This window comes from Hemitrygon akajei, chromosome 6 (genome assembly GCF_048418815.1).
Source record: "Hemitrygon akajei chromosome 6, sHemAka1.3, whole genome shotgun sequence".
Classification (NCBI taxonomy): domain Eukaryota; kingdom Metazoa; phylum Chordata; class Chondrichthyes; order Myliobatiformes; family Dasyatidae; genus Hemitrygon; species Hemitrygon akajei.
The window spans coordinates 42,481,646-42,500,161 of record NC_133129.1 but is presented as its reverse complement, the minus strand read 5'-3'; the positions used below and the strand labels follow the sequence as shown (position 1 = coordinate 42,500,161).

The 18,516-nt window shown below is 36.1% G+C and overlaps 1 protein-coding gene across 1 annotated transcript in view; it reads right to left on the bottom strand.

Annotated features, from left to right (window-relative positions):
* Window positions 1-1,708: 1,708 nt before the first annotated feature.
* Window positions 1,709-18,516, bottom strand: part of tbca (tubulin cofactor a) — an 80,415-nt gene continuing 63,607 nt past the window's right edge. The window contains exons 3-4 of the mRNA XM_073048233.1: window positions 4,440-4,526; window positions 1,709-1,999 (exon numbers count right to left, since the gene is read on the bottom strand). Coding sequence (XP_072904334.1) covers window positions 1,919-1,999; window positions 4,440-4,526 — 168 coding nt within the window. The 3' untranslated portion in view covers window positions 1,709-1,918. The remainder of the gene's footprint in view (window positions 2,000-4,439; window positions 4,527-18,516) is intronic.

Below are 18,516 nucleotides of genomic sequence, written 5' to 3'. Positions count from 1 at the left end.
TTAAATCACTTGGGACACACCTTAAATTTACCGTCGTATTTCCATCAGTGTGTTTCAACGCAATTATATTATATAGACCCCCTCAACATTAGGAAGAAAGTTCCAAAATAGTTTAGCCTTCAAGTAGTTTACATTAAGAACAAAAGCCTTAAAATATGAATCTAATTACAATAAATGAATTCTACAGCAAACTACGTTCTTGGAATAAGGCTCGTTTAATTTATGTCATCCTTACACAAATGCCTTTGCATACAGTGAAAAGTATTTGTTTCTTGTATTTTTTAAACAATATATTCTAAGAAAATCAATAAGAAATATTTCAATGTTAACAAAACAAAAAAAAACATTAAATACAGATAGGGTGGCACCAGAGATCAATAGCCATCCTTTAATTTTCAAATATGAAATAAGATGGACATGAGCATTGCTTTCCAATGTGTTTCATATGACATATGTAAGATAATGTTGGACCTCTTCTTATTAACTATGCAGAATCAAACTCTTGAAAATAACCACAGAAAATGAATTTGCAGCGAGTTGAGTGATGCAGATGGTAAAAATAGAAATCTGAAATTAGCTGACCTTTCCATCATAGAGAAGAGAAATACGATGTGTAAAATAGCTCATGTAAGGAGTATGCTTTGCTATGATGTACCACTATTTCACAAGTGAGTTGAAGTTAACTCTACTGAAATACATGGAGACTTATTTAAATTGTTCCTTGCATTTTATCTACAAACTTGTTTGGTACTATAATTATCAATTACAAAATGTTTATAAAGTATAATATGAAGTTTAATACCTCAGTACACTGGATGCTTAAAATTTCAACAGATTGGGTAGTCTTCCTATTCTACATTCAGCAATTTTGTCAGATTACAATATTTACCAGGTAGTTAAGCCCACTGCCGGTCTACCAGTGAGACACAAAATTAGTCTAAATGATTTTAAACAAGAGTAATAAAACAGAAAATCTCTCAAACCTCATTACAAATCAAACTTTAGTTTGATCAGAATCAGAATTAGGTTTAATATCAATGACAATGGTCATGAAATTTGTTGTTTTGCAGCAGCAGCACATTGCGATACATAATAACAAAATTATAATGCAAAGAAAGACCAAAAGAAGTTGCTGGCCATCATCTTATGACATATCAATATTGGTATAACACCACACAAAACCAACTGGTCAATACTATGCTGTTAGTACTGCTGCAACAAGTTTAAAGTACCATGTGCCACCATGATGACACTTATTTTTAATCCTATAAAAAGGCTGGTGAAAAGATTCACAAGATTCAATGCAAGTCACCAAGCAGTTTTCAGTATTTGAATTTATGTCATAGCCAGTATTACACAACCAAGCAGCAGGAGATGAGGCTAGATAAAGTTACACTCTTCAAGTTGAGATCAGACTAATGGTTCACAGGGTGCATTCATCCCACTAAGTGGGTTTGATGGCAAAACAATTAAATCACTTGAAACAAACAAAGCTGCCTCTGGTCTTAGGTAAGTTAATTTTTTTTTAAGATAAAATTTGTATATTTCACCAATACATCTTTGACCAATGATACAGCATTTGCTGAAATGCAACCATTAAGTTGCTGGATCTCCATCTATATTCACTTTATCCCATAAGCAGAATGAAAAGTATCCCTTAGCAAATAGGCATTTGCATGTCAGATGCACACATAAATAAGACAACTCATTGTCAGCATGTACATTTATTTAATGTTTCATTATTTCACCATGATGTGGCACAAACTTGGTCTCATGTACAATGATTACACAGGATTGATGCATATAACCCAAGCTTAATAATAACAGGATCACAATGTCTAAAGTGAAAATAAAGAGGGAAATGGAATGGACATTGTAAGTATTAAAAACAAAAGAGATTATCATTGTTAAATAGGTTCTATGCTTCTAATTTAATTGATCCTATTGTGGCCTGGGCTTCCTTGTATTCCTCAGTTTCTTCCAAATCTTTCTCGCTTTCCTAAACAGGAAGGATATAAAATGCAAAATATTTTAATTTTCCACAAATGTACATGTATTTTGTAAACATCTATAATACTCCAGCTAACAGATTACTGTAAACACTCACAAAACATTCATAACTACAACAGGACACTACACCATATTGTACAAGACTAGTACATCTGCTTCTGTCTCTGCACACTTGAGGTGCTCTAACTTGGGATTCTACAATAATAGCTCTGGTGTGATTAGCAGCAAAGATGGTCAAAGTCAAGCTTATTGTCACAAGAACATCGCTATTGATGAGGATAGAAATGATTAATATTAATCACTACAAAGGGTTTTGCAAATGTTTGAATGAAATGTGCACCTTGCTTTGAATGGGGATTAATTGCTGTTGAATAGCCTTAGTGAATTGCTGTGACTATTGACGAATTACCAATAAAGAGAACAAAGTTCTAACAAAAATCAAAATGATATGCTATTAGATTCCAACTGAAATCCAAAAAATGTTACAGAGCAAATTCTCAGCCAATTGAAGTCCAAGTTTCAGAAGTAACAGAAGGTATAGAAAGTCCTGTTCATACAGAAAGGAACTTATTTATAGACTAATACATTTATTGTTTTTTTCAAAAACTGAAATTAGAATGCAAATTAATTAGGGAAAAAAAACAGAAGAATGGAAGCTCAGCAAGTTTAATGACCACATAACTGGTCCACTCAGATCAGGAATGAAAACAAAAATTCTTCAAACCCGTGTTAAGTTAGCTAATTTTAACCAGAGCTAAAAATGACAATGGAACTCCTGGATTAAAATTATATCAGTGAACCAAAGCATCTCCTTGATGTTTGTGGTGGACCAATTAGAATCAGATGAAAACACTAATTAGTTTGTGGTGGGCTTCAACATTGAAATTAGAAATGAATAGCAAAGTGTCTAACCTTTTCCTGATTATCAAATTAAATTCTAAACACACTTTAGTATCTCAAAAAGTTACAAACAATTGAGAGCTCTGTAGCGGTTGGAATTGGTGAAATCTCCACTGGAGGATTTCACAACACTGCAGAACATAAAACTTTTGGGTAATTACAAGATCACTTTGAGTCAATGACACACATGTTCTGCTTAATACCAATTTAAAATTGTGCCTTTGCTGCACTTTCATCTTTACCCCAACCAATGCTTAGATAATCATCTTCAACCAATCAGCAAACTACAACAAATGGTCCCAGTTCCTTTAGGACAGACTGCAGAATGTCATTTAATGCTTTCTGTTCAGCATAATTAAATAACAAAACTAATGTAGTTTGTTCAAATTGTGGACATTCAGAGAATAAGACAAATCCCTTTTAACATTTTTAGTAAAAAAGATTAAAATCAGTATACACTATTTAACCTAAATTTATCTGTTTTAAAATTTGCTTATTATCAAGTTTGAAGAACACCATTACACACAAACTGGACTTCAAAAGCAACTATTTTCTTCCCTTCCACCAAAGCAAGTGTTTAATAAAATACATTACAGATTAACAAGTGACTGTTCATGTTCAAAAATTGCCAATTCTGATAACAAGCAAGGGTGACTCTTAAGATATCACTATGGCTAATTTAGACAGTTTACAGCTAATTTTACATAAAAATGCAAATGAATAAATACACTGAAATGGTTGTAGTCAAATTTCTTTAAAATATGTTTGTGATAACCTAATTATTCTAGGGAACAAGAATATTTAGAAACAGCTGGCATCATCCATTTTCACTAATCCTGTATTTATTATAGATTCAGAGCTTTTATCCAACCAAGCATACTTTAATAGACTAAACTCCCCTAACATTTACACCTCCATTAAAACTATACTTCACAAAATATCTAAATATCTACTTATTTTATAAAAGTACTTTAACTGCAATTTTCCAAAATTAATATAAATTGCATTGCCTCATGCTTGCCAAGACGAATCTACTGGTTATTTTTTGTTTAACATGTACGTTCCCTGAACAATTTGAATAATGAAATGCATTTTATTGCAACTTTATTCTTGAACATCTGTGACAAATTCATTAAATGTTAAAAGATAACTAGATAATGCAAATGAAGCCCCACAACCATAATTAAGCTGTATATGAACATCGTACATTTTTATTTAGTCGAGTAAAGCAAAAACTAACAGTTATTTGTTTAAGAATCAACTAGCGTAGTTCTTCATTTTCAAAAACAGTACAAAAAGAAAATCAGCTTTTTGGCACATCTAGTTCATACATTTGAACTGAGCCATAAAATAGTAAAACTCTGGCTTGAAGTTGAGCTTGTAGCAAACAAAACAATATATTATTGTAGGAACTCTGCTAATCTTTCCAATCTAGTGATGTAATATATTCATTGTTCAATACATCTACCAGAAAAAAAAAATGAAGCTATGCTTATTGAACCGGCCAAAATAAAATAAAGGACTCTTACCAAAAGTTGTGTAAGGTCGCCATAGGCAGTTGCCAATCGCCGCTGACAGTCTGGAATCATCATACGTGATTCTTGCAAAATTTCCATCTAAAAATAAAAGTATAGAAAAATGAGGCTGAAACCAATAAAACCAATAAGATATTATACTTGATGTTTTGAGCTGAACTTTGCAATATTATATCTAAATTCACCAAGATGTCACCATCTTATAATATCTCACCTATACATTACTTTCAGAAATCTTGCCAATAATTTGACTTCTACTATATCTTTCTGACATAGAAAGACAATTATACCATTGAATAAGTTCAATAAATTTATGATAATGAATAATTGTGTTTTTTTCTAATTTGTATTTATAATAATTCAGATATAAAGTATGCTTTGTTCCTATTTTTAAACAAATGGTTCTATTGTTGACATAAAAAGCTTTCATCTCTGAAGTAATAAAGAAATGCTGTGTTCAAGTAATATCACACAGATAATTACTGCATGAAAAAAGTTATTGAGTTATTGATCGTACTATGTGTTCACTGCAGGAGGTTTAGGCTGTGAAAGACAAAGGTCTACAGGAGCTCAGACAGGACAGCAGAGACCAGCAGGTCCATCTTCACGCTCTTTATCATACATAAGTTATTTCAAAAAATGCACATTAAATTTTATCTAAACTATTATCATTTTGATGTCATTGGTATGAATTGAAGTAACAAATGCAGTTTTGCCATTATAACGAGCGCTCAACTAAATTGTGCAGCATTAGAAATAGTACAAAGGCTTTAGTTTTGAAGCTTCAGAGAGGTAAAAAGGAGTTCATTCTCCATGTTTAAAGCTTAGGTGTATTGCACCACTTCCTAATTCTGCTTTAGTCTTAAGGACTGCTTTCCAACCATGTAGTTTACTTACTTTATACAGAACAAGCAAAAACTTTAGTGGTGTAATTGGTGAAAAAGCTCACTGTTTGTCCATAAATAAGATCCGATAATGAAACCAAAACTATGCACTGCTGTATTTTTAATTATCATTGACAAAATGGAATTCTAAAATTGTAAATACATGAACAGAATACGTGATATATAGACCATCCTCAACATAGCTTGAGTGACTAACATTTTACTATGAAGAATATTGAAAATTTTACAGTTTCTATTAGTGCTCAATTAACATTTTGTCTTTTTAATTGAAGCTATAAGTTAGCTCAACAGTGGTTAATCAATGAAATACCAAACTATAATACACAAAAAGCAAAAAAGTTTCAGGATCTGAGGTACTTCCTTTTGCTGTGATTTTTTTTTCCTTTTTTGCCAGAAAGCAACAAATTTCACAACATACGCCAATGATATTAAACTTGATTCTGATACTGCACATATTTGCAAGAAACGGAAAATAAAGGAGAATGCTGGGAAAGCCCAGCAGATCCAGCAGCAATTGTACGGACATAAAAACTGAGGCCTGTTCTGATATAACTCAGTTCTTTTCACTCCACGGATGCTATATGATCTGTTGAAATTTTTCTCAGAATTCTCCTTTACAGGCAGCCCCTCCCTGCACTTCTGCAGTCAAGTAATAGAAATTTCAGCCTTAGAGAATCCACAACTCTCTACTAAAAATCTTAGGATATGGAACAAAAATTGGCTGTTATGAAATCTGTGCGAGAAAAGTAAGTAAAGATTTTTCCATGTCATGTTTCTTATGCATATGCATTTGATGTGGCTTCACTTTATGGAATATCACAATGCAAACCATTAATGTACTGTGGCGAGCATTCTAACTAGCTGCATCACCATCTGGAATGGCGGGGTGGGGAGGCGGTACTGCACAGAATCAAATAAGCTGCAGAAAGCTGTGAGCTCAGTCAGCCCTATCATGGGCACAGCTTCCCCAGTCTCCATGACATCTTCAAGGAGCGATGTTTGAAAAATGCTGCACCCGTCATTAAGGACCCCCATTACCCAGGACATTCTCTCTTCTCAATGCTACCATAAGGGAGAAGGTGCAGGGGCATGAAGGCACACACTCAATGACTCAGGAAGAGCTTCCTTCCCTCTGCCATCAAATTTCTGAATAGACATTGAACTCATGAACACTACCTCACCACTTTCTTCCCCACTTTTTGCACTACTTATTTAACACACACACACACACTTTATATTGTAATTTAGTTTTTATGCATTGCAATGAACTGCTACGGCATAACAACAAATTGCACGACATATGCCAGTGATATTAAACCTGATTCTGATTATTTAAAAACACGACCACTCCTCCCCAGCCCCACTACTGTAATGTGGGATTTCTTGTATTTCAGATTTCCAACAACTATTATATTCTGCATCTTTGTTGCAGCATGACATTTTTGAATCATTTTCCTTTGTTCTTTCCCCTTTCCCACCTCTTCCAGAGATTAGCCGGAAGACCTTCAGCACCTCCATTCCCACTTCCCTGCAATTTAAATCAAGCTTGATTTCTAATTTATTGTACTTATTACAGAAATTCATTACCCAAAATGTTAACAAAGTTTTTATCTTCTCAGTTACTGCCTGAGCTGCTATATCCTGTATTTTACCTTTTGATGCCTCCATCACTCCTTAAAAGACAAGAATTATGCATGATACTTAGTCTCAGCAAGACTCTATTCATTTATAGTACAGCTGATCATTCATTCACCTCTTCCAGCATTCTATAACTAGGATCTAGCCAAGCAGTATTTTGCATTCCGTAACAAAAAACATCAGAAATGTGATATTAGTCAAGTTATCTATTAGAAAAGTACAATTCTATTAAAAATGAGATTCTGTACTTTAAATTTTGGCCCTTATTATTTTAATGAAAACCACTAATATAGACAGTTTTTGTGAAGCTAAATATAGAAACAGAAAAATCAGAATGAACTATTTGAATAGAGATACAAAGGGCTGCAGATGTTGGACTTGAACAAAAACAAACTGTTGGTGGAACTCAGTGGATTGAGCAAAGCAGGGTGCCAACCCCAAATTGTCTCCAAAGATGCTGAATGACCTCATGAGTTCATCCAAAGTTTAGTTTTTTGGGGGGCTATTTGATGTAGCACTGCATCTGCAGCAATTCCTTCCCCCCCCCCCATTATTCTGAAGGTTCCCTTTTCCATATCTTGACATTGCATCATATTGACAGCAACTGTCTTCATCTATGGATAATATACATATGTACACTCATGATTCCTAATTTTTTCTCTCCATTAGCTCTCAAACTATCACTAGCTCTGTGAAATATTATTCTTGAAAGAACACATAGCTCTCTACACCCACAAATGTGTGGCTAAGCACAGTTCAAACACTATCTATAAATTTGCTGATGACTCAACTATTGCTGGTAGCATTTCAGATGGTGACAAGGAGGCATATAGAAGTGAGATAAATCAGCTGGTTGAGTGGTGTCACAACAATGTTTCACTCAATGTCAGTAGGTCACTAAGGAACTGATTGTGGACTTCAGGAAGAGGAACTTGAGGGAACATACACCAGTTCTCAGAGGTATCAGCAGTGGAAAGGGTGAGCAATGTCAAGTTTCTGGGTGTCAACATCTCTGATGACCTATGCTAGGTCCAAAATATTGATGTAATTACAAAGAACGCACGGAAGTGGCAATATTTAATTAAGAGATTGAGGAGGCTTGGTATGCCTCCAAAGACCCTCGCAAATTTCTACTGCTGTACCATGGAGAGCATTCTAACTGGTTGCATTACTGTCTGGTATGGAGGGGCCACTGCACAGGATTGGAAAAAGCAGCAGAAAGTCAGCCAACTCCATCACGGGCACTTGCCTCTCCAGCATCAAGGACACCTTCAAAAGGCAATGACTCAAAAAGATGGCATCCATCATTAAGGACCCCCCACCACCCAGGACATGCCTTCTTCTCATTAATACCATCAAGGAAGAGGCACAGGAGCCTGAAGACACAGACCCAACATTTCAGGAATAGTTTCTTCTCCTCCACTATCAGATTTATGAATGGACATGAACACTACCTCACTATTATTTCCTTTTTTTCATTACTTATTTTTAAATATATATATTTCTTATAGTTTTTAGTTTATAGTTCATGGTTTAGTTTTAAAAATTATATATTGCAATCTACTGCTGCTGCAAAACATCAAATTTCATGACATATGCCAATGATATAAAACCTCATTCTGAGCTTCCTCAGCTGAGATGATCACAACCATCATTTTTAGTGCACATCATAAACTGCTCATCAGCTGCAAATTCAAGGTGTCCAAAGGTAACCTTTCAATGCCATCCTCCCCATCTAAGAATGGCTATTTCTACCCTTTAACATTATCTGCTTCTACCTCAAACTACTTGGTGTTACAATCACTCAATTATTCCAACACTATGCTTGCCAGCCTCCCATTTCCCCAAGCTACAAAGCTAATTCAAAACTGTACTGTGCATATTTCATCCTTTATTCATTCAATTATATGCACTCGAACATTTTCTCTCAGCATATTAAATATAATTTTCATACCTTGGTTATTGTCTCTTTTGCCAGTTTATTGAGAAATATATATTAAGGGATAGGACCTACATGAAAGCAGACAGGATTGGTTTAAATTAGCATCATGGTCAGCACATACAGGCGGGCTGAAGGTCCTGTTCCTACACTAGACTTTTCTATGTACAATCTCATTCATAGAGCCTCAGGATCTGGTCTCTTGTGCACTATTCCTTCCTGTGCCTCATCATTAACAATACCATTCATTGATCCAGATTATACTTTGAACTTTCTACCTATCCTCTTATCTACCTCTAGCTCTCACTCCTTTCTTAAAGCCTTCTTTAAAAACTACATCTGACCAAATTTCTGTTCACTTACTCTAACTTTTGATTATTTTATAAAGTATGACTGTCAAAGCAGAGCCAAATTTTTTATGAGCTATTAAGACCATGATAAAATGTCACACAAATGAAGGCTGTAATATTTTTGAACTTATATTCAAAACACTTCACAGATATATGTTCTCAAAATGCTTGAAACTGATGTTCTGCATTAAACGTTTTTACTGGAATGCTATGTTTTTCAAATTCATTCCAAAATATACCAAATTACAACTAGTTCTATGCACCAATCCAAGAACTCTAAGACCTGTCCCATGTTAGCCTTTTGCCAGTTTGAATCTACAGGTATATCCTATGATGCAAATGTTATAATTTTTAATTCAAATTCAGAATTTACCTTTTCCATATTGTTTCTTATACTGTAATGTTAATAAAACCATCTGATGTCATCATAACCTGGCAACCTACAGCTTGAAGTAACTTGCGTTCACTATTTCAGAATCTCCCATTTCTGCTGCAAGCAGATTTAAAATGCAGGCGTTCCAGTCAGGACTTCCTGCTGAGTTTCAGATCGCGGGTGTATTTACTTGTGAGTAGCACAAAATCTAAAAAGCCAGCGGGGCCTACCAAGACTTTCTGAAAAGTTTGAGATCAATTGTGTTATTAGGCAATTGGCAAGAGCTAATAAAAAGTAGTTAGGTTTAAGTGGAGTGACCATTGTTGGAATGGTCGGAGTTAGAGTGGAGAACTAAGGCTTTGGCAAGGAGACACAAGTGAGTACTGGATAAGAACAGACGAGTTTTTTTTATATAGTAGTTAACTAAAGAGATATCAAATTACAACTAATTAAATAAAGTAGAGATGCAGGATCAGGTGTTGTGATGTAGCTGCATGGCGTGTGAGATAGTGGACCCCATTGTGGTTCCTTATGACCATATCTACAGCAAACGTTGGTTGCTCAAGGAACTCAAGACTCAAAAGTGATGATCTGGAATCTGAGCTTCAAACACAGCGAAGCATCAGGGAGGGGGGAGAGTTACCTGGATATGGTGTTTCAGAAGGCAGTTGCACCCATCAGACTAGCCAATTCAAATTTGTTCTGTGGACAAGGACAAAGGGCGTGACTGTGAGTGAGGCAGGCAGGGGGCTCTAAGAGCTAGTGCTAGAGAAGTCTCAGCCCTTGAGCTTGCCCAACAGGTCTGATATAGTTGCTCCCTGTGAGTATGAGAGTGGAAACTGTAGGAAGAATTAAACACATGGCTCAAAGATTGGTGTGGGAGAAGTAGGTTTGAATTCACGAGACACTGACACTAGTACTGAGGAAGGAGGAAGCTGTTCCAATAGCAGGGGCATCTGAACTATGCTGGGACTAGGGTGCTGGCAAATCACGTAATTAGGGCTTTATACTAGATAGTAGGGAGAAGGGCTCAATTGGTAAAATAAAATGAAATCAAATTCTTAGTAAGTGACTAAGGATGAGATGTAGAATCCTTGTGGGTAGAGTTAAGAAACTGTAAAGGTAAAAGACCCTGATGGGAGCTATACAAATACAATGCAGGTGGAACTCAGTAGGTCAGACAACATATATGAGGGGTGATTGATAAGTTTGCGGCCTACGGTAGGAGGAGTCGATTTCAGAAAACCTACCACATTTATTTTTCCTACATTTACACAATTAGTCCAGTGGTCATGGAGCATATGGATCTCTTCTTTGTAGAAGTCGGCATCTTGGACCTCCAGAAGTGGTCCACAGCAGGGGTGATTGATAAGTTTGTGGCCTAAGGTAGAAGGAGATGAGCTATTAACTTCAAACTTTCTGCATTTTCACTCAAAGAACTGAACTGCACGTGCATGTAACGAGAGATGTACAACTCATCTCCTTCTACCTTAGCCCATGAACTTATCAATCCCCATTGCTCTGGACCACTTCTACAAAGAAGGGATCCGTATGCTCCATGACCACTGGACTAAGTGTGAACATGTAGGAGGGGACTATGTTGAAAAATAAATGTGCTGGGTTTTCTAAAATAGACTCCTTCTACCTTAGGCCACAAACTTATCAATCACCCCTCGTATGGAGAGGAATAAAGAGATAACATCTCAGGCTGAGACCCTTCACCAGGACCTTGCGTTTATGATGGGAGTTATATACAGGCCTTCGAATAGTACGTGAAGAACAAATTACAACAGGAGATAGAAAAAGCATGCAAAAAGGATAATTTTATGACAGTTATGGGGGTTTCAATATGCAGGTAGTTTGGGAAAATCAGGTTGCTGCTTGATTCTGAGAAAAGCAATTTGTAGAATGCCTACGAATTGGCTTTTTAGAGCAGTTTTACCACTAGGGAAATTCCGATTTGGGTGTTGTATAATAAACCAGATTAGAGAGGTTAAGGCAAAGGAACCCCTAAGAAGCAGTGGTCATAATATGACAGAATTCACCCTGCAGTTTAAGAGGGAGAAGTTAAAATTCAATATATCAGTATTATAGCTCAGTAAAAGTAGCTACAGAGGCATGAGAGAGGAGATGGCCAAAGTTGATTGGAAGGGGTTTACTAGCGGGGATGAAGGTAAAGCAGGAACAGCTGGAGTTTTTGAGAATAATTCAGAAGATGCAGGATCAGTTCATCCCAAAGAAAAATAAGCATTTTAAAGGGAGGATGATACAACCATGGCTGACAAGGCAAGTCAATAACAGCATAAAAGCAAAAATGAGGGCATGCAATATAGCAAAATTCAGAGGGAAGCTAGCAGATTGGGAAGCTTTAAAAAAAAACCCAAATCAACTAAAAAGAATACAATAAGAGAAAAGATGGAATATGAAGGTAATAATATAAAAGATGATGCCAATACCAAAAGCTTTTCCAAATAACAAATGAAAGACCGGCAAGAGTGGACATCAGACCACTGAGAAAAAGATGCTGAAGTAGCAATTAGCATGGTTTCCTTAAGGGGTAATTTTATTTGATAAATCTGTTGGATTCCTTGAGCAAATAACAGGCAGAATAGACAAAGGAGAGTCAATAGATACTGTTTACTTTGATTTTCAAAAAGTTTTGACAATATGCCACACAAGGAGGCTGCTGAACAAGAGCCTGTGGTATTACAGGAAAGACACTAGCATGGACAGAAGATTGGCTGACTGGCAGAAAGCAAAGACTGGGAATAAAGTAGGCTTTTTCTAGTTGCCTAGTGGTGTTCTACAGGGGTCAGTATTGGGTCTGCTACTTCTCACATTATATATTAAAGAACTGAATGACAGAAGAGATGACTTTGTGACCAAATTTGCAGATAATACAGAGATAGGTGTATGGTAAAAGGAATAAAGGCATAGACTATTTTGCTAATGTGCAGGCACAAAGTGAACATGCAAAGATGGAGTCAATATTAAGGAAGGCAAATGCTATGTTAGCATTCATATCAAGTGGAGTAGAATATAAAAGCAAGGATGTAATGCTTTATAATCTCAGAAAGGATATACTGTCATTGGAGAGAGTTCAGAGGAGGTTCAGAAGGATGATTCCAGGAATGGAGGGGTTAACGTATGATGAGCATTTGGCAGCTTTGGGTCTGTACTCACTGGAATTTAGAAGAATGCGTGGGGATCTCATTAAAACCTACCAAATGTTGAAAGGACTAGATATGGTGGATATGGAGAGGATGTTTCCTGTGGTGGGGGTATCCAGAACTAGACAGCACAATCTCAAAATGGAGGGGTGCCCCTTTAGAATAGAGGTAAGAAGGGTTTTTTTTTAGCCAGAGAGTAGTAAACCTGTGGAATGCTGTGCCACAGACTGCAATGGAGGCTAAGTTTGTGCATATATTTAAGGTGGAAGTTGTTAGCTTCTTGATCAGACAGGGCATCAAAGGATAGAGCCAGAAGGCAGGTGTATAGGGTTGAGTGGGATCAGGGATCAGCAATGGTGGAATGACAGAGCAGACTTGATGGGCTGAATGGCCTAATTCTGCTCCTATGTTTTATGGTCTTGTAATGCTTTGGTCAGACCACATCTGGGGTATTGTGAGCTTGTCTGGGCCCTATATCTAAGGGAGGATACACTGGCAATAGAGAGGGTCCTGGGAGGTTTACATGAATGATCCCAGGCTTGATGGTCTCGGCTTGTACTCACTGAAGTTTATAAGAATGGAGAGGGGGAATGAAACATACCAGATATTGGAAGGCCCTAATAGAGTGGACATGGAGAGGGTATTTCCAATAGTGGAAGTGCCTATAACGAGAGGGCCTCAGAAAGAATGTCTCTGAGGGCAGTGAATCTGTGAAGGCCAAGTCACTGGGTACATTTAAAGTACTGGAGAGTTTAACATCGGTAGCTGAGCGAAGGGCGCTGAGTAGGCTACGATCAATTATGGAAAACTCTGAACATCCTCTACATAGCACCATCCGGAGACAGAGAAGCAGTTTCAGCGACAGGTTACTATCGATGCAATGCTCCTCAGACAGGATGAAGAGGTCAATACTCCCCAATGCCATTAGGCTTTACAATTCTACCGCCAGGACTTAAGAACTTTTTTTTAAAAGCTATTATTAATGCTTTTTGAGATAGTGATTTAGATGCATATCATGTTTTTTACTGAGTTAAGTATTGTATGTAATTAGTTTTGCTACAACAAGTGTATGGGACATTGGAAAAAAGTTGAATTTCCCCATGGGGATGAATAAAGTATCTATCTATCTATCTAAAGTGGAGGTTGATAGGTTCTTGATTAGTGTGGGTGTCAAAGGTTACAGGGAGAAGGCAGGAGATTGGAGTTGAGAGGAAAAATAAATCAGCTATGACAGAATAGTGGAGCAGACTAAATGGGCTGAATGGCCTATTTCTGCTTCCATGTCTTATGATTATCTGTGGTATTACTCCGTTTTTCCTTCCCCCAATAGCACAGCTTGACCTGCTAAACATAGCAATTAACAATGAACTTTGCCAATTTTATATTCTTTTGTGTTCCAACTCTACAACTCACCTACTGTATATCATAGCTTTTATTCTTATTTTCTCTCTAACTGCTCCCACTAAACTGAATGATGTCTGTAATATATCCCTATGGCAACCCCAGGCAATGTCCTTTCAAATATTTCTCATCCATTCCTTTAGCATTCTCTCTCTGCAATTAAAGAATAACTTTTCTCTCTCTTTATCAGTTCACTGAAGGGTCTACAACCAGAGTGTTTCTTTCTACTTATATTGAAGGACCTGAGTATTTCCAGTATTTTCTTTTTTTTTTAATCACTAATTTCTTAACGTAGACAAAAAGAAAATGAAATATTATATATGCACATTAATTACAAGTTTAATCATTCTTAAAATAGCAGGAAAATGACAAATGTAAATATTATATTAAATACAAATGTACAATAGATCATAAAAAGGTCTCTGAACATTAACCTTAATCTTAAAATGAGCAATGGAATGCAAATGTTCAGCAGGTAGTGCTATTGCTGTATACTCTTGAGACTTAGGTTCAATCTTGACTTTGGGTGCTGTAAATAATAAAACACCAAGTAAGTCAGTAACTGTGACCATCAAGCCAAAGACAGTACCACACTACACACAACTTCTTTCAGCAAGCACTTCCCACCACCTCTCTCAACTCACCCAGCATCACTACAAATACATATTACCTTTTTGACATCTAATAAGGATCCCTACAACCAAAGATAACAGCAACCAAGCCAAACCAATTATCTTGCAACTCTGCCACCATCATTTTTCATAGCAGCCATCTAACCAAACTCTCGAAATCCGTGCATTTTAATTTTGCTTTTATAAGATTCTGATCATGTATTAGGTAGCATCTAATTTCTTTTCTACAATGCTACCCTTCCTTTGTCCTGAAATTTCTCATTCCCAACTTTGTTGCTTCTAGGCTTGATTATATGCAATGATCATCTGGATAACGTTCTACTTTACAACCTTCATAAACTTGGATCATTCAAAAGTACTCTGTCAACATAATCAGCACCATGCCATCATTCATGTTCTTCTTATACTGATGTTTATCTATACATCAATTTTAAAATTTATGGCCTTCTGCTCTCTACTTCCCCAACTTGTTCAGTCCCACAACCTTCCGTTATTTCAATGTGTTTTAAATTTTCACCTTCTTGAAAATCACTGATACTAAATCGTTCTACTTATGGCTGCTACACTTTCAGCTATGCAAGGACTGGAATTCCCATTTTAAACATTTTTTTAAGATCACCCATGACATGATGTTATAATTGACCTCCGCTACTGGGTTTTACAGAACAAAAATTTGTGATCAATACCTTTTTATTGCTAGAGAATGTACCTTTATACAGTGGAAGAGTCTGACTACTACCTATGCTCATCCTCTAGACTCAGACACAGAAACAGAAATGGGAGATGGGTGTCTGTGCAATATAGTAGTTATTATTTAAAAAGAGTTAAACTGGGAATTGATGAGCATCTTCCCCTGGGATTGTGCAAGTTCAGATACTATTAATTATCTTTTGTTAATCAAATCTTGAAGTTATACGAAGAGTAGTATATAATAAAATAGGAAAAGTAACTTAAAAATTCAGAATAACTAATCAATATGTGTTTATTACAAGACTATTCTGTGTGATGTAGAGCAAAACATGGTTTCAATTAGGCCATTAAGATTCTGTACAGAAGGACTAAGGAAGTAGTCCCTTTTAATTCAACAAGCACCAAAGGATTGTTATTTATACCTAGTTTGCAAATAAATATTTATTTTTCAGTTGATATTTGTCAGGTCAAGTCCGGTGTTTATAATAACAAAACAAACTTTCAGTGATAAGGAATAAAACACAAGTTACAATCAACAAAGAATATACATGGTGTGAAAATTGCCATCTACTGGTGTGGTAGCATATGACACAAAGACCATATAACAAACTTGAACAAAGCAAATCATCCACCACAGTCCACATAAATGTATGAATAACCTTAATTTCCATAATTCTTCAGTATCCTTTACCATGAAATTGTCTGAAACAGTATGTAATGTGAAGATCCAAATGGATATCAAATATTAAACATGTTTATATTTTGCTAATATTAATAAAACAAACAAGTTGATTTACCTTTAGCCTGAATTTCAAACAGTTGAATTAAGTTGGTATGATTATCAATGGCACTATTACCAAGGGATTGCAATGAAGTTGTACACAGTCTTGAATAAGTAGATGCATTCATAAATGAATAATGTCAGATATGGAATAGAACAACTATGGTATACATCCAAGGCTAGGTACTGCTTCACAACAGTAAAGTGAAGTCAATACACATGCTTTACTTTATGCAAGTTAGCTATGCCTTTTTGGAGTGACACAAGCATTAGTACAGGAGCCACAGCGTTTTACAATTCAACTAGTAACTTTGATGAAGACATCAAACATACTTTAATCATTTTTTTCTGGTGATATAAGTATAATCAGCAAAGTAAAACATTTGTAAAAAGATATACTTAATTTAGAAAGCAGGCAAAAACTTGCTAGATGGAATAATAATTTGGGGGAAAACAAGGTTACCCACTTTTGGTTGCATAGGAAAATTAAAATATTGTTTAAATGCAAGAAACTACACACTGCTGCTGTTCAAAGGGATCTGGTAGTCTTAATACATGAACTCAAAAAGTTAGCATGGAGGTAAAACAAGTAATTTGGAAGATTGTGAGAGTAATGAATCAGCCATGATGGAATGGTAGAGTAGACTCATTGGGCTGAATGGCCTAATTGTGCTCCCCTGTTTTATGGTCTTAAGGCAGATAGAAGTGTACACTCTATTGAAGTGTAGTGAAATATAAAACGGAAGCCTTAATGGAAGTTTACAATATATTTTGAGACTTTACCTGGGAGTTCAGTGAACAGTATTGGTCTCCATTTGTAAAAGAATATACTTGCATTGCAGGGTATGTAGAGCAGGTTCACTAGGTTAATTGATGAGATAAAGGACTTAACTAATGAAGAAAAGTTGTTCCAATACTTGTTAGTGGATAGAATAATCTGAAATGATCTTATTGAAATAATATTCCATGAGGGCTTGACAGTTAGAAGCAGAGACTGAAGAACTACAGGACATTGATTCAGAATGAGGGGTTACTCATGAAAGAATGCAGAAATTAAAAATATTAAATTAAAACAATGATGCTCAAACAACTCCTGCATTTAAAGTTACTATTCTATAGATTTGCTAAGTATGTCCGGAGAAAAGGAATCTCAGGGTTATATGTGGTGACATGTATATGCTACATTTAAATTTTACTTTGAACTTTGGCTACACCACATGGAGCATTATGTTCATTTCTGGTCTTCTCATTATAGGAAGGAGGTGGAAGCTTTAGAGACTGCAGAAGACATTTACCAAAATGATGCCAGAATTAGAGAACATATCTAATAGGAAAGATAGAGTGAGCTAAGAATTTACTCTTTGGAGCTAAAGAGGATGGGAGGAGACTTGGAAATGTATAAACTGACAAGAAACAGAGTGGACAGCTAGCAGCTTTTTTCCAGTGTGGTAATGGCTCATATGAGTGGACATACTTTGAATGTGATTGGAGGGAAGAATGAGGGGGGATAGGGTTGTCAGATGTAAAGATTTTTTCTTTTATACAGAATGCTAAGAGCATGGAATGCACTGTTGGAGTTGGTGATAAAGGAATTAGGGACATTTAAGAGGTTCTTAGGCACATGGATGAAAGAAAAGTGTCGGACTATGTGGGAAGAAAAAGGTTAGATTGATCTTGGCTAGGTTAAAAAGTCAGTACAACGTGATCGAAGGGCCTGCACTGTTCTTGAACAGAAAACAGTCCTGCACAGGAGAAGGCCCTTTGGCTTAAACTGTTGTGTTGTGCTGAACCAAATAAATAAGTAATAAAATGACCAACTAAACTAATCCCTTATGCCTACAAAATGTCTATATCCCTCCATTTTCCTCACATTCATGTGCTTATCTCTTAAATGCCCTTAACAACCTGCTTCTGCGAACTCCCCAGGCAGCGCTTCCAGGCACCTATCACTCTGTATTAAAAAAAACTTGCCTCTCATATCTCCTTTAAAATTATCCCCTCACCCTATCCCGGGGCTTAAATGTTTAATACCAGAGGGCATGTATTTAGGGTGAGAGGGGATAATTTTAAAGGAGATATGAGAGGCAAGTTTTTTTTTAATCTACTCTATCTACAGTGTCTATAAAAAGTATTCACCCCCCCCCCAGAAGTTTTCGTGTTTTTTACTGTTTTACAACATTGAATCACAGTGG